The 21,810-nt window shown below is 39.0% G+C and overlaps 1 protein-coding gene across 1 annotated transcript in view; it reads left to right on the top strand.

Annotated features, from left to right (window-relative positions):
* Nucleotides 1-61: 61 nt before the first annotated feature.
* The window catches only part of MTMR1 (myotubularin related protein 1), a gene marked incomplete at its 5' end in the record, with an annotated part of 38,216 nt that continues 16,467 nt past the window's right edge, over nucleotides 62-21,810 (top strand). The window contains 13 exons of the mRNA XM_084294380.1: nucleotides 62-201; nucleotides 2,508-2,613; nucleotides 5,800-5,823; nucleotides 9,436-9,511; nucleotides 10,384-10,478; nucleotides 10,693-10,800; nucleotides 11,210-11,311; nucleotides 12,034-12,117; nucleotides 12,769-12,918; nucleotides 13,934-14,122; nucleotides 14,639-14,824; nucleotides 17,922-18,128; nucleotides 18,959-19,051. Coding sequence (XP_084150506.1) covers nucleotides 62-201; nucleotides 2,508-2,613; nucleotides 5,800-5,823; nucleotides 9,436-9,511; nucleotides 10,384-10,478; nucleotides 10,693-10,800; nucleotides 11,210-11,311; nucleotides 12,034-12,117; nucleotides 12,769-12,918; nucleotides 13,934-14,122; nucleotides 14,639-14,824; nucleotides 17,922-18,128; nucleotides 18,959-19,051 — 1,560 coding nt within the window. The remainder of the gene's footprint in view (nucleotides 202-2,507; nucleotides 2,614-5,799; nucleotides 5,824-9,435; nucleotides 9,512-10,383; nucleotides 10,479-10,692; nucleotides 10,801-11,209; nucleotides 11,312-12,033; nucleotides 12,118-12,768; nucleotides 12,919-13,933; nucleotides 14,123-14,638; nucleotides 14,825-17,921; nucleotides 18,129-18,958; nucleotides 19,052-21,810) is intronic.

The following is a 21,810-nucleotide window of genomic DNA, read 5'->3' as shown; positions in this document are numbered from 1 at the left end:
GCCCGAGCGGGGCCGGGCTGAGGCGGCAGGGCCGGGCCGGGCCGGGCTGGGGCCGGGCGCCATGGAGCGGGCGGCGGCGGCCGGGCCGCCGGGGGAGGGCGGCGGCGTGGTGAGGGGCCGCGCCGGGCGGCCGGGGGTGGCGGCGGCGGCGGCAGCAGCGGGGGCCGGGTCGCGGCAGGCCAGCACCGAGACGCTGGACAGGTGAGAGGGGACCGGGGGGGAAGAACGGGGCCGGTCCCGGCGCTGCAATCCGGCACAAATCGGCGGCCGCCGGGTTTCCTGCCTGCGGTCGCGAGCTGCTGGCTCCGGGCGGCGGGCCTGCAGGATTTGGGGTTTTTTGGGGGAACTGCGTAACTTCTGGTTCGGGCGGAGGCGGATGAGGCAGCTCGCGCCGTTCGTGCCGCGCTGGTGGTGTTTTCAGGGCGGAAGGCGGGTGTGGGGGTGCCCCGCTGCCCTGCGCCACAGCCTGGCACTCGGAGACAGGCTCACTAGCCTAAAATCCTTAAACGAGCTGAAACTTCACTTACACGAAGGAAAGGGAAACAGCGCTGGGTTTAGGAACTGGTGCCAGGCTCCACGTTTACAGGCTTTTCCCTTGGGAGAAACCGGGAGTTTTACATCCCCCTAGCAGAGGTGGGAATCAAAGGCCCGTTACCCATCACCAGCATTTACATCTCTCTACTCCTTCCTATGGTGCTTTCATACCTCAATTTTCATCTTTTTTTTTTTTTTTTTTCTCCTGATCCTGCTGGACCCTAGGAGGTTACACTGATGGTACATCACATAATTTATTTGCCGGTGTGGCTGCAGCAGGCTAAGGCGCTGTGCATGACCTGGGAGGGAGCAAAACGCGCTGGGGTGCTCCCCGCTGCACAGGCAGTGCTCAGGCTGCGATCTGCACCCTCCGATACACTGAGACGTGCTGGGCCTCGGAGGTGTGCCTGCGCACATGTTTGTTTCCCTCCTGGCATGAAGTTTGTTGATCTGGTGATTCCCCGGGAGAGATAAGCCAAAGGGAAATAAATCCTTTTCTTAATTAGTTATTTGGAAACAAACTTAGGCAAACCCTAAAGAGATGTACTGGAAATCAAGAGACGTGAGGGTAGGTGAAATAAATGAGCTCAGGAAAGGATTACTGTAGATTTCTAGCTCATTCCCTGTTTTGCAAAATGTAGGTGAAAGTTTCTCTAAGTGCCCTAACACAAGGGTTAGAGTTTATTCCATGTTCAAGCAGGAATATCATGGATGTCTTACTTGCAAATTAGCATTTTGTGACCTGGTACTGTGTAGAGTTTTGCAGGTGGGGAGAAAGCTGCCAAAGTGTGTCAGCAAAGTTTCTAACTTCATGCCTGAGAAACCTTTGTGTTGGCTGCCTGCCCCTACCTAGACTAGCACAGCTAGCGTGAAGAAAGACCTCTAGTTAAGTAGCAATTTGTCATCATCTGCCGTTATCCCGCCCTCTTAACATCCCGGTTGTACTTGTTCTGTGCTGGCTGTGTGCACATAGTGATTCACTTCATTCTCATGGGATACGCACAGAATCCCAAGCTAATTTGTGAATGAATTTTAAAAACGAATTGAAATATTCTGTTTATGTTTGACTTCCGAATAAGCGTTAAATCTGCACAAGCGCCTAGCTAAACTGTTTGAAGGAACAGCAGTTATCCAATGCATGAGCTGAGCCTGCGTGCCGCTGGCATTCCTGGCTTCTCATCAGATAATGGCACGGTTTGAAGCAGATCTGGTGCACTTCACGGGGCTGGCAACCAACTCATAATTGCTCTTCACTGTCAATGCTGTGTTACTTGTAAGCTGTGCTAGCTCAGGCAACTGCTCTAAAATGCATCATCTCTGATTCAGTGCAGTTCTGCTGTTCAGACTTGTTGTCTTCAGGGTTCTTCTAAACAGCCCATGCTGCAGAATTCATTGCTGTGGCATGGGAAGGCCAGTTGTGAACGTTATTCAGAGATTATTTTATGAATAGAAAAAAAAAGTAGTTAATAGAAGCTACTCTTTAGAAAACATACATTTTCTATTTTTAATATTAGTATAGAATACAATATGACAGTAGTACATGTTTTTAAATGCTAGCATAGAGGGATTTTCCTATAGAAAATCCATAGAGGATTTACTGAATAATCAGGAAATAAAGAAAGTATAAGGTGTTTTCTGTTACTTGATCAAATCCATTCCATGTATGGTGTTAAGAAAAACATGGGTGAATGTTGAAGAAATTACACTGGATAATGAAACCAACATTTCTGTAAGCTCCCGGGTCCCTAAGCACACTTTTGACCTTTTGACAGCACTACATCTCTGATAAGATCCACTGAAATTCTTCTCCCTGAGTGGTTCAATGAAATAATTGCATTCTGTTCACAAGAACAATTTTTGTAATGTTAATGATCATTTATGGCCTCCTTTTGCATATGTGCTCAGTGGCTATGCAGTTTTCAATGTACATCTTGAATTATTGCTGAATAATTTCAAATCTTCTGTTCTTGTAGCCCTACTGGATCACACGTTGAATGGTGCAAACAGCTAATTGCTGCAACGATTTCTAGTCAGATTTCTGGGTCAGTCCCTCCAGAAGGCGTGTCCAGAGACTATAGGGTAAGTGACTTGAGGGATGCATTGGTTTGGTTGAGATAAGAGTGAATGATCAGGAAAGTCCTTGCTACCTATTTATCAGGTGGTAAGTACTTAAGTGGTCTCTGAATGTGTCAGAACTAGAGACATCTCATTTTGCACCGGCATCTTTTGAGTCTGTTCTGTGAGTAGTGGCATTGAAGTCTATAGGAAAATCAAAAGTCAATGTTGTAAATAAAAAGCCAAAAGTGAGTTGTCTTTCCTCTTGATTACTACATCAAAAAAAACCTGGTAAAGTAGATTAATAATTACAGGTTGAAATTGCTTCTAGTGTCATCTGGAGTACAAAATTGAGCTCTTCAGATTTCACAAAAAAAATAAAAAGCATATGTCATTGTTACTATGCAAAGAACATAAATAATTATCATTTTGCATGGGGTTTCACCAGACGGAGAGAAATTAATGTTAAACAAAACAAAATCACTTGTTTTGTTCCCTCCCGGCAACATTTTTGTCATTAAAGTAGCGATTGCACGGTGTGCTTTACCTAGGTTTCATTATGCTTTTCATCCCCTATTTTGTGCTCATTTGCTGTTTCCAGTACGCCGACAGCCAGCTGAACTATCAAGAGTTGAGCAAGCCATCTAGAGTAGAGCATACTCAGTTTTCATCGTCTGATAAATTTACAAGTCACCCATGTGTCAAGTCCCCTTAAGAAAGACAGGCTGTTGCTCTCTAGATCTGAGTCCTCTCAGATCCTTTTTCTTCCTGGATTTGAAAGAATTTTACGTTCTTTATGCAAAATGGCCAAATGAATATTTTACCTTTCTTGTTCTTAACTAGATTTTAAATTATTTACTAATAAGCTCTGCGATTGAAGTCTGTTGTCTGGAAACAGCGTATTTTAGCTTCTGTGACTGCAGGTCAGATTCACCCCAAGCCTGAAGATGAATCTACAAAATGTTTTTGATCGTAGTCTGTTTAGAAATTCACCTCACAGAGTTTCACATCATTGGCACAGTCAGCAGCTTATCCTCATAAAAAAGGGCAGCTCTTCCCTACTATGGCAGCTGAATTGCAAATGCTTACTTGAGGTCAAGGCTAACATCTTTGATAAAACGTTGTGGGAAACCTTGCATTACAGCTGTCGATGTTGTATTTGCCCTGTAGATCAAGGACTTCATTTTAGTAAAATCCAAGTGTGTAAGCTTGGTGCTCAGTTTGTCTCTGAGTTGTATGACAACTCTCCAGAGTACAGAGTGCTATTTCATTCTTAGTAACCTCGTTCTCTATTCCAAAGTCATCTTGGATATTACTTATGAGGAATAAGTCTTTTGAGGCCTAATTAGAAGTGTTTAACTCTGCTTTGTTCTCTGTTTCTTAGAAATAAAAAAATTAAGCTTTACAGTATTCAGAATTGTGGAAAAATTGTATTTGCCATCACGTGATTGTGATTTGAACTCCCGTATTTGTATATAACATCATGTAATTTTTTTAACCTAGAACTTCTTTATTTAAATTCAGAACCAGTATCCTGTGGAGAGATGTCTAGGAAAGGGTTTCCTTTGCACTTAGCTTCTGTGCAAGAAGTTGAGTGGTGCTGCCAGTTGCTTAGTCAGGACCACAAACACGCTGGGTTTGCGTAGTTCCAGAATGACAATTCAGTGCTGCACGTGCAGTATTCAGAAATGAACACAAGCTCAATATTTTGGAAAGATGTGGTTGAAGTTGGCATGTGTGTAAGTGAAGAAAAATATGCACGGGCTAAAACTAAGGAAAATATAGAAAGTTTATTTAGAAAGTTTACTGCCCAGATGTTAGACCTTCAAGGGTTTCACTTATTGAACAGTTTTCTTCCTTAGTGAGGATGGTTAATTATGCTGACCAATTCTGATTTGCATATGACTTTATATAACATTGAGACTCTGCTTGATTTTGCCTGTGATTTAAGTAATCTGGCCAGATGTGTGTAGCACCTTTTGGCATGTTTTTCATGTGCCAAACCAAAGCTTTTGGTTTTTGTGGTGTCTTACAACAATGGAAGGGCTTTTATATTTGTCATTATAACACCAAAACCAATAGTGCCCAGCATTAGCAAGTGTTTCAACAAATTTATAGCGGTGATTCAAATTCTTTAAAATTAATCTGTATTTTGTTTCATATATGCGCAAGTTCCTGGTACAGAAGTCAAACTTCATTATTGCCGTGGAGTTCCCATGTAAAAAGATAATGAGTTTATAACTCAGTTTCCTTTCAGGCATCTTTCCCTTTTACTGCACACTGCTCCATTCCTTGGTTCTCTGTTACCTTTGGCTGCCTCACATCCTGCATTTAGAGTATTTTATAACTTAGAAACTTCAGATAGGGCTGGATGGTCCGTCTGCTGCTGGAACCGGCAAGGCTGTCCTGCTTTCTGCTGGATTTATCAGGAATTCTTGAGTTTATTTATTTTTATTTTTATTTTTTATTTTTATTATTTTTTATTATTTTTTTATTTTTTAATATTTCAATCAATATGTTTGCACAGAGGTAAATACACAGATTCTTGTATCTACTGGTGGCTTCTGTGTTACTCATTCAAAATCAGTTTATCAAAATGTAATTTGGGGTGGGGGAAGCAGACAAATCAAACAGAAGCAAAGGGACTGTAAAGGAACTATCAAAACCAGAGGCTGCTGTGTATGCACGCTCTGCCTGGAGAAAAGCCATAAGGGAGGGGGTGCATATAAACGAAAATCACCTTGGTTGCAGTAGCTGAGTGTAAACACGCTTAGAAATAAGTTGAGAAGAGCTGGATGTCTTTGTTTTGCCATTTTAATCTAAAATTTAATTTGGATGGTATGTTTCATAGCCATTATTGCAGGCTTATGGTCTACCTCCTAGAAGGCTTGCCAGGCTCTTTCTTCTCCTTTCACAACAGCACGTTGTAACTGGATAAAAGGGTGATTAGAAATACGTTTTTCAAAGGAGTTTGGCATTTGTTTCATCGCTAAAATGAAGCAGCTAGGTTGTTTTCAGAGCAAGGCAGTTTTGCAGATGGGAGCTACTGGATCCACGTAGGGTTTTTTGGGTTTTTGTTTTTTCAAAATCCACCTGTAATTAATATGCTTGAAAGTAGAGTTCTTCTGGAAATCCTATGAAGTAAGATACAGTATCTTTGACAATCAAAACCCTGTTTTGTTGGATAACATTTTGTATTTTAACTAACAGGTGTTCAGGAGGCCTGACATACGGGTAAGATTCCCCTTGGCTAGCAGTAAGACGGCCTCCTACCTGTTTGTCTTTTGTGCTGTGTGAGATCTTGGTGTGTCAAGCCTTCTTCTTTACTTCATTAATGTTTTTTATGAAGCAGTCAGACCGTTTTGCTACGCAATGCAACAGCTTCTTTGCCATAGAAATGCTTTATACATGTTACTGTGTTTTCATGAGCAATAAAAGTCAATGTGTAAGAGAGCAGTATATTTAAATGATGTTATGAATGTGCAATACTAACTCCAGTTTTATCACATTAATTTTGACAAAATGGATGCTTGCAACTGAGGCTTACATGCTTCGGACTACAGAGCACTGTATTAGCAACTCTAATGTGTTACCTGTGCTGAAGAATATTAATGGTTAAAAGCGTTACGTCTTTCTCTGTCCTCTTTAAATAAGATTCAGATTCATGCTTGCCTTTGTACGTGTTTTACCTTAATTGCTACAGCCCCGTAGAAGAATTAGAAGTTAGGTTTGAAGTCGGACGCTAGTGCAATGACCTACATCTTTTTATCTCTTTAATGATAATTTTGGGACCAAGTCTTGCCCATTCCTCATTGGAAATTAAAAAAAAAAAAAAAAAAAAAAAAGCATGCCTTGTTTTCTTGTCCCTCTCTCTTAGAAACATTTATGGAGTGAGAAATGATCTGGACAGTGTTCTGACATTGTTCATGAAATGTGTCTAACGCCTTTATTCACACAAAGAGCTCTTGTTCAGTTGCACACCAAGAGATGAAGTCTGAATGATTTCTTTTTCTCATCTGTTGTTTACATATTTGGAAATGATGTGTTTAGGCCAGTCGTACACATCCAAGTTGATCTTTTTTTTTTTTTTTTCTTTGCTTGGAATAGAAGGCTCTTGAAATATTTGGCATGGGTTGAGTAACAGAAATTGATTGTTTTCCTTCAGTTTTTCGTAGCTCTTTGTAAAGGCTTTGATCTTTGAATGATCTTCTGTGCTTCTCTTTCTTTCATTTATTTAAAGTATTTTGGTGTTTTTGCTGGTCCTTCTAGTTTTCTCTCAGGTATCATGATATCTACTGTAATTTCAGAAACAACATTTTTATGTTTGGAACTTAAGCAATTTCAATTTAACAGAATTCCATCAAGACCTAAATATTAGTAGTCCTTTATAATTCAAAATATTCTTTTATTAATTAAAACTTTTTAAACAGATGTAGAGTCCAAATTATCTGAAGCTATCTGAAGTCCTTCTTTCTTTTTGGGGGGTTCTGTAAAAATACTGTTAAAAGAAAAATTGATTTCAGCAAACAGTTTTAAATTTAGACTGAAATCTGGATTTTCAACCTATCAAATGAGAAGTTCTTTGTATGTGGATGGGGAATACTGGAATGTCATGAATACAACTTCTCTCTAGTTGATACAGAAAGAAGATGAAAGAACAATTTTGGCTGAATGTATTAAAACAATTCCTTCGTTTGACCCAATGACATTTTTGCTTCTACTTGGAGTGCATAGGGACATAATGTTTATTAAACAGATCTAATAAATATTCAGGATTTGCTACCAATGCGATTGCAAAAAGAAATGCAAAAATGTGAGTAATCATATTTTGCCACGAGGAATAATTTTAAGTTCTCTAAAGTTACTGATAAGCAGCAACACAGAAGTTGCTGGAAAAATGCGTGAAACCATAAAACTGAAAGTTCAATTCAGACGTGGTTTACCCAGTAGAGCATTGTTCAAATTGTCTAAATACTTATATCTGACATTGAGCTATTTTTTCCTTGAAAGATTGCATGACTTTTCCCCTAATGCTACCATTGCAAGCTGTACTCAATTTCTTCTATTTATAAGCATGTGGCATACCTTGAATTCATTTTCTTCGCTATGGAGTTGCTTGTCTTAAAAAGGCAGTACATACTTTTTGTGCCTGTGTACCAGCATGGACTCTCTGTGCAAAAGGGAGTCATTTTTAATTTTGTGTTGTGCAAATAACGTTAAATGGATGGCCCCGAGAGCTTGGCATCATTGTGTGGAAAGTAGTTTGTGCCAGGAGTGGGAGCATTTGCAGGGCAAAAGTGGAGTTAAAGTATATGCTGTCTCTTTAAGGAAGAAAAAAAAAAGGGGAAACCAAAAAAGAAAAGATTCTGTCCTTTCACCTGTTGTCTGCATATTTTTTCTCGTTACTTCTCTCTTACCCTATTGCTGCCTCATGCTATGCAGGAGATTCAGGATGGACACAATGGCTATCATTCTGAAGGAGAAGCTGATCAGGTGGCAAGTTCTACTCCTCTTCCCTTCATTAACTGTGTAGCACAGTGCTGTATGCTAGTACGGTCCATAGAAACCTCATATTTCTCATTTCAGAGAACCAACAGAAAGCATTTAGTGTGTTAACTGGTTCTGTGCTAGGTAGGGCTTCCATCTGATGTGGTGTAGCCCAGCTGTCATGCTGCACTTCAGGCCCCATGGGGCAGAGCACACCCACCCACCCACCCGAGTCTGTAAGCGTTGGCTGGTTCTCTGCATGTCGTCATCATTTGTCATCAGGTGCTGATATCAAAGTCTGCTACTGCCCAGGAAAATACAAAACCGAAGACCAATTTAAATGTTTTTGGAAGTTACCTAATGAGGGCTTGCATTTTATTTTTGAGGTAGGCAGATCCTACCAATTATTTGTATGTTGATCAGAGCTGTAATACAAGGCAAGACTATGTTTACTGTAAAGTAGACCATTACATTTATTCTTCCTTCATGATGTACAAAATTGAAACCTTACTTTCTCATCGTGTTGACCTGAAAGAAGTGTTTTTCTCATATGGTCCTTAAAAGCCCCACAAACCTTTGTTTTCTTAATTAAAATCTTTAGTAAATCTCAGTTGCCAGCAAAGGACCTGAAGGATTAATCGTGTCTCATTCAGGAATCAAGCCAATTAGCTAAATGAAAACTTAGGAATCTAGCCCTTGTGTTAAAATCACTGATTTTTCTTCTATATTTCATTACTGTGTTCTCAATCTGACCTTCTGGATCCAAAATTCCTGCAGTGGACCTCTTGTCTGTGACACTCGCAGCAGGGTATTGATTCAGACAGAACCTGATGGGGTGTTTCTGCCTCCTACTAAAAAATCAAAAGTAGAATTGCTAAATAAATAAAGCTTCTGCCATAAAAAGCTCTCCGATGAAAATATTCAATTACTGAATGCTCACCATTAAGAATAGGAAACAGTTTAATATCAGCTTTAAAATGTTCTCAAGTACATTAAAAAAAAAAAAAAAGAAAAAGAAAAAAGAAAGAAAAAAAAAAAGAAAAATAATACCTGCTTTTAGCAAAAGACTAACAAATTATTAATTATAAATTTGAGCTGGTATTGTTTGTGGTTTTGTACGCTATCTGTAGCTCGCATGTGAAACTGTTGCATAAAAGCTTTGTTACTAATATGTTACTAACACCTATGTCTAGTATTTATAATACCACATTCTGTGTTTTTAATACAGTTGTGCCTTATAAAAAAGATACACTTCTTGCATTCCCGTAATCTTGTAGTAAAAGCACTTTTTGCATCAAAATGTATCGATGTAGTACAGAGGGGAAGTGAGATTTACTCATAGGTTTGGGTTTCTGCCAGGCACTGCGGGATGGAAACAAACTAGCACAGATGGAAGAGGCTCCGCTTTTTCCTGGAGAATCCATCAAAGTTATTGGTAAGCATACTACTGAGTACCACGTTGAATACTATTAATTCCCTAGTCTGTTTATTTAAAAATAGACTATTATTTCCTTTTGAGTTTTGTTGTTTCCATGTAATGCTAGTTTGGATTTGCAGATTTGATGGGAATTTCTTTTCTTTGCCTTTTAAATCCAAACGTAGACCTGAAAGAGTAACCGGATGATTGCTCTGTATAGATAAATCATTTTATGTCAGGAGTTAGTTTGTTCCATGGGGCTGGATGGGGTTGTATTTCTGCTTGGGGCTGCTGAGGATGCTGTGTAGATAGAAAAGTTTTAAATTGTGAGAACAAAGAACATGAAGTTATATAAAACTTCATTTCCAGTTCTTAGTTGGATTTATTTCACTTTGGCCTATGATGGCAAGCTCTGTTTTAGCAGTGCAGTTCTTGCCTAGAAAAGAATGTGTGTTCTTTCAAATAAAAGCATAAATGAAGTTATGAGCGTGTCACTGACCGACTCTGAGGTCAGTTGCATACTCTTCAGTAATTACTATTTGCATGCTCTCTCTCCGAGGTGAGTGTGGGTGCTTTACACCTCTGCACGGGGACCAGGGCTGCCTGCAGCTAAGAATACCAGCAGGGTGCCAGACTTCTTGTTACCTGTTTGCCCTTAGAGCAGGGCATGCTCTCCGAGCACAGCCCTAGTTGCTCAGTAGGTGCTGAGCAGCATCTTGGGTTTGGATTGTTAAGAGCAGACTTTCTCCTCTTTCCTGCAGTTCAAGTATCAGAATCGTAAGGCATTATGGAATGTCAAAAATCTTGCTATTTTTTTTAAATGGAAGTAGATTTTTATGGAACAAATGTCTGTAATGATAAAATAAAGCTTTAATTGGTCTGTTTTTCAGCTAAAGATGTTATGTATATCTGTCCATTTATGGGAGCAGTCAGTGGTACACTGACAGTGACGGACTTCAGAATGTACATCAAAAGTGTTGAAAGGGTAAGCCCTCACTACCTATCTGCATTTCCTTTCGGGTAGAAATACTGCTGAAGTAGATTTCAAAAGATGACAGTTGTTGTAAGTGAAGCATGATGTTCCACAGCAGTCTATTAAACAGAAATTGTAGTTGACCCTAATGAAACACACGTGAATAATAAGAGGGTGTGTTCCTCTGGATGTAACAAGATTCATTTGTTTTATTCACAAATTTCAGGATCCACCTTTTGTTGTTGATGTTCCTCTTGGAGTGATAAGTAGAGTTGAAAAAATTGGAGTACAGAGCCATGGAGACAACTCATGTGGTATAGAAATAGTTTGCAAGGTATGACATGGTACAGATTTATTCATATTAAGGATTTTCATTTCACTTCTCTGTAAGAGGAATCTGCATGCACATTTGCTGTTTCTCTGTCTGCTCACTTCCCTGTATTTAAACCTTGCTTCATTTAGATAATGCATTTCAATTCCTCTTGTGATACTGTGTAATCTTCGATGCTTCTGCCTTTTGTCCCAAGAGTGAATTATTGTTGTGGTATCCAGCAACTCTAAAGACAACTGCAGTCATCTGATACAAACAGTTACAGAACTTTGTTCTGACATGGGTCCAGTGATGTCAGTGACTTAGTGTTACGTATATACTTTCCTTCAGTCATATTTCTTATAACTGCTATTTATTTTTTATTTTTTTTTAATTTACCCTGGGGTAAAATACTGTGACGTATTTTTGACAGGATATGAGAAATTTGCGGCTTGCCTATAAACAGGAAGAGCAGAACAGATTGGAGATTTTTGAAAACCTTGTAACACGTGCATTTCCCGTGTCTAATGGACTGGTAGGTCTTAGGATGTAGAGAAGGCTGTCTGGGTCTGTCCTATTCTTTGAAACTGTAAGTGGGGAAACACAAGTGTGGTATAACAAACATTAAAATATTGATAAATAAAATCTGTTACAGAGCAGGGAAGCTGCTCTGATCCTTTTTCCTTTGTTGCATCATAAAACATTATGCTATGTCTTGCTATGTCTTGCTATCAGTGAAATTAGTGAATTTGTACATAACCATTGAGATGTAGATTTGCCTAATGTTGTTGATTAAGAATAAATATATGTATAGAGACTCTAATTTTCTGCAGCAGATAATTCAGTCTAGAAGGTCTGTATGAAACATAGGTACAACTAGTCGTATTGTTAATTATCTGCGGAATGCTGTTTTGTGTGCTTGTGTGGGTAAGGAACTGGTTGGAAGGTAGGAGACCAGTTTTTTTTAACCAGTTCATCCTGGCCTTGCCTTTGATCTGTTCTATGATCATAGGCAAGTAACTTTAACTGTTTCCTTTCTTGCTTTTGTTAATTGCATAGCATCTACTTGAAAGAAAAACTTGTCTATTATTTACTTTTTAGCATAGTGTTGTCCATTCTTGACTCAAAGTCGTATGACTGCTGTTAAAGAGTTCTAGAAATGTTACATCTGAGATATTATAGGGGTCTGTGTTTTGGAGCTTACTGTGCTTACAGCCCATCAGATAGTAATGTAAGCCTTTGCTTTGTCGTCTTTAGCCTCTTTTTGCATTCAACTACAAAGAAAAGTTTGCTGTTAATGGATGGAAAGTATACGATCCAATGGCAGAATATAAGAGGCAGGTAAGTTACATCTACTTGGCATGTTACTTGTTTGTTTCTCCACCTTCCCCGAAGTCATTTCAACAACAGCAACAAAAAACTCAAAAGTTTTCATCTCTACACGCAGACACTGTCTAGATCTCATATTTAGGAAATACAGGGCAAGTGGCCTGACCGGGAGAGTGTTGAGTACCTGCTGAAGTAGATGGACACAACATGCGCTGAATACTTCAGCAAATTGGTCTTTGTTAACATACATTCTTAAGTCCACCTTTTCTAAGTGCTGTTTTTAGAAAACATAGCCTCTAAGAAAATTTGGTCTTCAATACACATCATTTAACAGAAGAGTAACCTTAGTTTCTCATTGTAAATCTGGTTTCCCAGCTGCAAAATTATTTCATTATATGATCAGTTTTTACTTGAGTGTACAGTCTGTGTATGCAAAATAACCATTTGAAGTGCTTTTTAAGGTAATAGGAAAGTCTTCTGGTGTTTTGGTTTATGGTACAGTCTGAAGAGCTAAAGTTTGTAACTTGTTCGTACAAAAATGTGGGCACACTTTATTAAAAAAATAAATAAATAAAACATGTAGCATACCAAAATTTTCATCACCAAACCCAGATATGTAGAGGTCTAACCTGAAAAATACAAAAATGTTTTGTTTTCTTACAGGGCTTGCCTAATGAGAGTTGGAAAATATCCAAAATTAACAACACCTATGAGCTTTGTGATACATATCCTGCTGTTCTTGTTGTGCCAACCAGTGTAAAGGATGATGACCTCTCAAAAGTGGCAGCATTTAGAGCCAAAGGCAGAGTTCCAGTAAGTGAAATTTTTACAAGGAGATAGAAGTTCTCTATGTATTTTTAGCTTATAAGAAATGATCGGAGTTCTTCTGGGCTTTTTTTGTTTAACAACAATGGGCCCACTTCCTTCCTGACAAGGGGGCAAAGGAAGAAGAATTAGGCTTGATGGGTTTAGAACTGAAGAAGCCAACTCAAATGTGAGTCTAATTGCTTGGTTATTGTGCTGTGTAATAAATTTTTGGAATTAACACGGTGATGTCTGATGCTAATTCACATATTAACTTGTGTTCTGATTTGGTGTGTAACCTGTTACAGCCACGGTGGTTTTTTTGAGAATAGACAAATTTTGCAGGTAGTGTAAGAACCTCTATAACGTGCTAAATGGTTCATGCTGTAGGTTTGCTTAGCAAAGTAGCATACAGGTCCATAAATTTCTACATGGAAGCAGTTTTTCTTCCTCTGTTGTTCTTTTTAAACCTAATTAATAAGATACAGTGGCAAGCTTAGTTTTTATTAGAAGTAAAAATTGTTTAGAATTCATTTATGTTTCAAGTTGATTAGATATAGAATCGAATAGTTGGAAGGGACAGAGGTCATAGAGTCCAACTGTGTGACCACTTCAGGGCTAACCAAAAGTTACAGCATATTATCCAAATGCCTCTTGAGCACTTGACAAGCATGGGGCATCAGCTGCCTCTCTTGGAAGCCTGTTCCAGTGTTTGACCACTCTTATGGTAAAGAAAATTTTCCTGATGTCCAGTCTGAAACTCCCCTTGTGCCATTCCCGTGTGTCCCATCACTGGTTATCAGGGAGAAGAGACCGACACTTCCCTCTCCCTTTCTTCTCCACATTTAGGATGAGTGGTGCTGGTGTGTTGTCAATAATGGTTTTGCATCAGCTTGTCCTTAAATTTGCATTTGTTGATTTGCCAGAAAATTGATGCCATGTAGTCAGTGATTGTCTAATTGCTCTCTGGCCTCCTGCTTTTATATTAGTATAGTGAGCTAAAATCATTTTTGCTTTATTCCAGGTGTTATCCTGGATTCATCCTGAGAGCCAAGCAACAATAACACGGTGCAGTCAACCATTGGTTGGCCCAAATGATAAGCATTGTAAAGAAGATGAAAAATACTTACAGACAATAATGGATGCCAATGCTCAGTCACATAAACTTATCATCTTTGATGCCAGGCAGAATAGTGTTGCAGATACAAACAAGGTAGGTTGATATCTTAAGTAGCAGTGGTAGTTCTGTCTTTATTTCAGGGCTGAAGACTGAGCAAGAGATGAAGATAAGGAGAACTTGATGTGAAAACAGTTTCTTATTAAAAAAAATCCCTAGAGCATGGGAAGGAAGGTAAGTTGCTTGGAGCATTTTGGAAAGGCCGGTTGGAGTTGAAGACAGCATGAAGATAGACCTGAGAAATAATGCTGTTACACCCACAGAAGACCTAAGGTTTCTAAGTAGGACCTAAGTAGTAAAAAGCAGAAACTGTTCGGATGTGTTATCAAATGTTATCAAATCCTATTGCAATAGAATTTCTTTATTCTAAGAAAAAAAAAACTCTCTCCTAGTGCTTCTCACTAAAAGCATATTTTTGGTTTTGTTTTTTCTAGTGCTAAAATAATCCTTTCTCAAAAAATCCTGAAACTGGACTGAAATAACTCTTCCAACCTTATACTGAAGTACTGTACATGTTCTTTTCTTTGTCTGTTTTTACCTTTTGAATGACAGGCAAAAGGTGGAGGATATGAAAGTGAAAGTGCCTACCCAAATGCAGAGCTGGTCTTTCTCGAAATTCACAATATACATGTAATGAGAGAATCCTTGCGTAAACTTAAAGAAATAGTTTATCCTAGTATCGATGAGACTCGGTGGTTATCAAATGTGGACTCAACGCATTGGCTGGAATATATAAGGGTAAAATGCTTTTGATGTTTAACAATTGTTTCTTAAATCATGTAATTTACTTTCATTTTTTGAAAATGTTACTAAAATAATGTCTGGATTTAAACACATGTCTTTGATCAGGATAATCTTGTAAAAAAAAAATGCTTTGTTTTTAAATGGTCACTTAGGACATGGCATTTTAAGTAAAGTATATATTCATTCCATTGTAAATTTGTGTTACCATTTCTATGTATTGGTAGGTAATGAGTTAATCACTGATAGCACTGGTGTTGGACAACGTTTTATTTTCTTGAGAGAGAATGTTTGTGAGCAGCCCAGGGTTATCCCTTCTTGTTGGAAAACTGCCCTGGGAACTTCAGATTATATTTGAACAACTGCCGAAAGGACTTCACTGTAGATCCTGCAGTCTTTTCTCATCCTTCTCTCCTTCAATGCGATGTTGGTATTCATGTGTTGGATACCTCCGCCGTCATGGGCTGTTTATAGTCTGTGCTGCACTGGGCTATAATCTGCTCTATTAGTTAACGTAATCTTAAAATAAATCACTATCATAGTTTTACAGTCTGATTAACCTCTGCAATGCTTTTAGAATAGATTATTTCATTATCACATTCACTCCTCTGTTTATGATGAATAGGGGTGGAGTGGAATTTGTTTTATTAGCAATTGCCTCACATGTCACTCATGCAAAACATGTTTTGGATTGTTCATTAGTTATATTCTTCTAATAACTCTAGCTTGCTAACTGCTGCAGGAGAACCAGTAGAGGGAGCAAATGCTTAAATTAAAAATTAAGCAAATTTAATGATCTTTTGGGAACAGTATAATTTTCTTGTTCGCTTGAAGTTGGACTGTTTCAAGCAGCTTTGAGAATCCAAGTAGCTGGAAACTTTTTTTTTCATTTTTATTTAATCAACCTGACATTAAATACAATCATCTAGTTTTAAAAGTGGAGGTTTTTAGGCCAGTGGTCACCTTTCATTGACATTGATTTCAGTGGGGTTTCTGCTTTTACACGATGACCGAAGTGGACCTTAATACCATTGTTTCACAGGTGACATTAGCATAGCAGTTTGAAACTTAACTTAAGTTACTTAGAAGATCTGACATACATGTAACATTCTTCATGAACCTGTCCCTAATATAACCCTTCATGCTACAGTGTGGGCAGCACAAACTGCAGCCTGATTTCTTAAAAGCTGGTATTACTGTGTTAACAGCGCTGATAGCATCTCCTTGTACTTGTATGCAGTAACTGCTTGCCTTCCCTTCCTATTTGATTTGACTCAAAACAGCAATTAACAAATCCACAGCTTTACTCTAATGCCTCTTCTGTTTTCCTGGCTCAGAACAGTGGGATCGCCTCCCAGATTGATATGATCCATTACCAGAAATTCAATTCCCTGGCATTGTGCCCCCAAAAAACACATTGAGTGTGATCTGGGAGTAGCTGGGGAGGCACAGGGTACACTGTGTGTGTGAAGACAGTAGTAACAACTCGGGTCAATTCACTTGCTATGTTTTGTACACCCAGAATATTTCCTCCTGTCCTCCAAGATACTTTTTCAGTCTTTTAGGGCAGAATCTGTGTTGTCAATTATTTTTAAACCAATTCTCATTTTCTAACCCAATTAAAAGCCAATTATTCATTAGTAGCCCTAACTGAAATATTGTGATGGCTGATAAATTTTGAAGCATCTATGAAGAATAATGATGTTTTGTGGAGAAAGCAGCTCTTTTTTCTAAAGGCTTTTGCCCAAAGTAGAATAAAATGCTTTGTTTGCTCCACAGGTACTAATAGTAACTCTGTTTTCCATCTCCCATTCTCTGCTTATTGCCTGTATGTGTTCTAGCCTTTTTTTTTTTTTTTCAGCTGTACTTCCTCAGAGGTATCCATATTCTCTTTAGGACAATAGATCAAACTTTTTCATACCTGTATATTATACAGATAAGTTTTCTGATTTTATTGAAGACCAAACTGTTTTAATATTTCAGTGCAGTAGATCTTCATAACTGAAGTAACTGGCAGTTAATTAGTTCAGACCACAAGCTTTACTCTCTCATACAAGCTTTTGTAATGCTTCCTGATATTTCTATCCTAGCATCCTTCAGTTGTACTGTACGAGATACAATCAGTGAAAATTATCTCTAAAGCATGGTTTTGGAATGGCTTCAAAGACTGGTCTTGTGCACTTCTCCTGTGGATGTAGGCATTCTTTCTTCCCAGAAGATGTTTCTACATGCCTGGGAAGGGATGAATGCGAGTATTTTGCAAGTTACTGTTTCCTAATGTTGGGATGTAGAGATACAAATTTCTCCTGTGCTCCTGTTCTAGTGTTTTTTCCCTTTCTTCCCCCCCCATTTTTCAGTGCTATCATTGGTTGTGTTTTAGAGACAGATCTTCACAGGAGAGAGATTATTCAAGTTTTTAATTAAATCTAGAAAGCAGCCAAAAAAAAACTAGGAGAGGGTTTTTTGTGGGGGAGACAAATAACAAGTTCACACAAGTGGTCTCAGTTCTGTGCCATCTCTCCTTTGCTCCCCAGCGTGCCTCTGAACCCAAGTTATTAATGGTCTGCTCTTGGGTTGAATACTGTGTATACTTCATGCATCAACAAATCAGCACAGGCTCCTAGCCAGCAATTTGTTTTTGTTTGGGTTGTGTTTTGGTTTAGATTAGCTGGATGGTTTGTCTTTTTCTCTAAACTCAGTAGTTGAGAACTGAAAGCTAAGGAAGAAAGCGTGTTTGCTGTGATGATGAACGTTGAAAACACTGAATCTTCAGCCTTTGAAGTACGTTCCAGTATTTGCATCTATTTTCATCATGACACAGAATTTCAGATTTAATTTAGAGAAGGGATTCCCAGCTTCTCTTTTTCTGTACTAACAATGGAGACCTGGTAGCAGCAGTGTGCACATGGTTTAGAACTGGCTTTGTACCTCTAGGTATATGCATGCCACCATTTGGAAATCTGATTTAAAGCAGTTGTTGATTATGTAATTAATCTGAACATTTTAAATATGCGAACTGTAAGAGTATAAAATGACAACTCTTTTGCAGTTTTGGTTAGTATTTAATATGCTTGTTTGTTTGTTTTTATTTAAGATGCTTCTTGCTGGAGCAGTAAGAATTGCAGATAAAATTGAGTCTGGTAAAACGTCTGTGGTGGTACATTGCAGCGATGGTTGGGATAGAACTGCACAGCTTACGGCACTAGCTATGCTAATGCTGGACAGCTATTACAGAACTATCAAGGGGTTTGAAATCCTTATAGAGAAAGAATGGATCAGTTTTGGACACCGATTTGCAATGGTAAGGTGAAAGGATTTATGTGCAGTTTGTCTCCTTCTTTCATTTTGAATAGTATGTTTTCTCACATCAGTTTGCTTTTTTGTTATCATCTCTGGTATCCTTCCTTTAATGGTGTGAGTGTGTCAAACTATGTAAAGGAGAATTGTGAGCGATTCTTTTTTAATGTGAAATCTTTGTGTGACATAAGAAAGGTATGTCTAGTATAAAATAAATTATAAATTACTTGAATTTAGTGGTTAAAGAGATCACATGACAGTTGTAAGGAAGAGAGATTGTAACACATCGCTTCATCTTTAACAATCTTAAGAATGGAAAACCAAGAAAAAACATTTAAGATGTTCAGAAGGTAAAATCACTGCAACCGTTGTTGTGACTTAACATTGCAGTATTTATTTTAACACAAGGGCTAGCAGGGAATTAGGGCATAGATTATTACGAAATTTTTGTGGGTTCTGACTTGAGGTTTGTTTAGGAGAAGTAATATGTACTTAAGGCAGGTGGATATGGAAGAATCATTGTTTCAGTACAGTCATAGTAAATACCTGCCAGTTTGACCCATTGACAGAAATAAACAGCTGTGTAGTGGAAGATGGGGAAACAACCGGGAGATGTTTGCTGACTGGGTGACTTTATAGCTCTGCTGAACAGCGAAGGCATGCCCATAAGTGAATATTAGGAGTGAATATGCATCTTTAGTAGTTGAAAAATACAGGTTAGGTTTATGGCAGATATGCTTGTCGTGTTCATCTTTGGAAAATACCAGCTTTAAAGTGTTGGGGTGATGATGTAAATACACTAGACTGAAATGAAAACCTTATTCTGACTTTCAGAGAGTAGGACATGGAGGTGATGATCATGCTGATGCAGACAGATCTCCCATTTTCCTTCAGTTCATTGACTGTGTTTGGCAAATGACAAAGCAGGTAAGATGCTTAGTACATTTCTATGAGGTCTTCGTCTTTATCTTGGAAATGTAATTCCTGTAGGACAATACAGTCTTTGGCAGCACAATTGTATATGTTCCTGAAGTTGGTTTCGCTATGGCTGTGTAATACTACACGTGCGTTAGGGGAACTTTTAGCTCAAAGTGAGCCTGATCTCAGATAAGTGTAACAAGAGCAGGTGCCAGATTCTGCACCTGGGAAGGGGCAGCCCTGGGTGTATGTGCAGACTGGGGGACAAGAGACTGGAGAGCACCCGGCAGAAAGGGGTCTGGGGATGTTGGTCGATGGCAAGTTGAATGTGAGTCACAGCATGCACAGGCAGCCAGGAGGGCCAACCGTATCCTGGGGTGCATCAAGCACGGCACTGCTAACTGGTCCAGGGAAGGATCTGTCCCACTCTGCTCTGTGCTGTGCAGCCTCACCTCGAGTGCTGTATGCAGTTTGGGGCACCACAATATAAGAAAGGCATAAAACTATTGGAGAGCGTCCAAAGGAGGACTACAAAGGTGGGGAAGGGTCTAGAGGGGAAGACATATGTGCAGCATCCCAAGTCTCCTGTTTGTTCAACCCCAGGCACAGCAGGCTGAGGGGAGGCCTCATGGCGGCCTGCAGCTTCCTCAGGAGGGGAGCGGAGGGGCAGGCGCTGAGCTCTGCTCTCTGGGGACAGCGACAGGACCCGAGGCAACGGCGTGGAGCTGGGACAGGGGAGGGTCAGGCTGGGGGTTAGGGAAACGGTCTGCACCCAGAGGGTGGTCGGGTATTGGCACAGGCTCCCCAGGGGGTGGTCACAGTGCCAAGGTGTTGGGGCAATGTTTCTACCTACATGAATATAAACTTAAGATTTCTCTGTGCTTTTATATTGGGACTCTTTAATGGTGTTGCTGAAACTCATTGTCCACATGGAGAGTTCTGAGTAAATTAAAAGTGCTTGACTTCTTTTTCCTTTCTTTCTTTCTGTTTCTTCGTCACTCTCCTTGAAGCTTAACATTGATTTGTGCTGTTACAGTAAAATCTGAAGTACTGAAGTCTGTATATGATGTGCTTTGTTTGGAGGAGAGGAAGATAAAGGTCTGGTTCTATGTGAAGCTAGTGTTCCCAGATCTCTTACCTCAGTCTTCTTGTTCTGAACGCGGTTCTTAAAAACCTTGCATCACAGTTTCCAAAACTTGTATTCAAAACAATTGTCTTATGTGCATTACGAAAGCTCCCTGCTGTAATACTGGGCCCTTGTCCAGAGTCACTTGAAGACTTTCTCTTTCCGTGTATCTGCATTTCAGCATTAATGTGCTGTTTATTATGGCTGGAAAAAAAAAAAAAAAAAAAAAAAGGAAGAAAAATGCTGCCCCTCTCTCCGAGGAAAGCTAATAACAATAGCAAAGAGAGATCTAAACACCTGGTAGGAACAAAAGTCCTCTGGGGAGATCCTTAATTAAGAGCAGCCTCTTCTATTTTTGTGATCTCCCTTGCTGCCTCCAATTTCTTGCTATAAACAGTTTAGTTCCCTCTTGTTAAAAAAAAAAAAAAATAAAATAAAATAAAATAAATGGGGGGGAGCTATGGAATATTTAGCCAGTACCACATCTGTTCAAAACCTGGATCCAGAAACCATTGTGAAATTCATGAACAGCAGTGGCGTTGAAAAATCTTTAATGTTACAGCACAAAAAATTGAAAACATCATTCCTGGAGAGTTCTTGCCCACTTATTTATATTTTTGAGTTGATTTCAACACCTAGAGATTACATTTGAAGATTGTGATTACTTTGACATAGATGTGGGAAAACCAGGATTCTATTTTATCCTCGTGCAGATCACTTGCTCATAAAACAGTGCTAGTTTCGTGCTTTAGGATCCATGGCAAACATATGAGAAATGTTCCAAAGCTCAAATAAGCGTTAATGACTGGGAGGGCGTGTGTGTAAGGGCTCGTGCTTGGGCATGGGCTCAAAGCAAGCAAATTTACTTTTGTGTTCTGAGAATTACATTCTTAAAACATTCAACTTAATATAGCAAGAGAATTTCCAACTGCCATCTAAGATGCAGACATCTGGATAGCTTCAGACAATGAAACTTAATCTTTGACAGCCTTATATTTCCCCGTTTTTTTTACAGTCTTGATGACAAACAAATACAGTAATAGAGAACTTGAGAGAAGTACAATGCTATCAGATTTAATAAAAAACATGATGAAGTGATTTCCCTTCTCTGTTTATAAATTCTGATGATTTTGAGCAGCAGATGTCAAATTGGAATGGCCACATGTGATCTGATGAAATACTAAAGCCCTGTTAAAAATCAAACAAAACTGCAAAATTTGCATGTAGTATTGCAGTTCAAGCATTATCTTTCTACCTCTATTGCACAGTACCCACAGAGGAGGAAGGTATGTTGGTAAAAAGCTGCATTGTGTTTATTGCCAGATGTCAGCGGTTGCCAGAGATGCATTCTGGATTAATTTCTGTAATGTACTTTGTTATGATATCCTGCTCAGTTAACGTAATTCAGTCCAATTCCACAGTCATAAGGACTATTCCGCAGAGTGTTTCAACTTTAAATGTTACTATAGTACACAATGAGTTTATTGATTATAAAATGAAAAAGCAAGTTTATTTTGCATGCTTCTGAATCAGATGCTGCTTGGCATCATCAGACTTCTTAAACAAGAGAATTCTTCTTTTAAGTACCTCCTTGGAAAAGAAAAAAAACAACATCAACAACAAAAAACGCAACTGCAGAAGC

Source organism: Netta rufina (genome assembly GCF_964035555.1).
Source record: "Netta rufina genome assembly, chromosome: 12".
Classification (NCBI taxonomy): domain Eukaryota; kingdom Metazoa; phylum Chordata; class Aves; order Anseriformes; family Anatidae; genus Netta; species Netta rufina.
The sequence above is the reverse complement of the archived record's forward strand: the minus strand, read 5'-3'. Positions and strand labels throughout refer to the sequence as shown.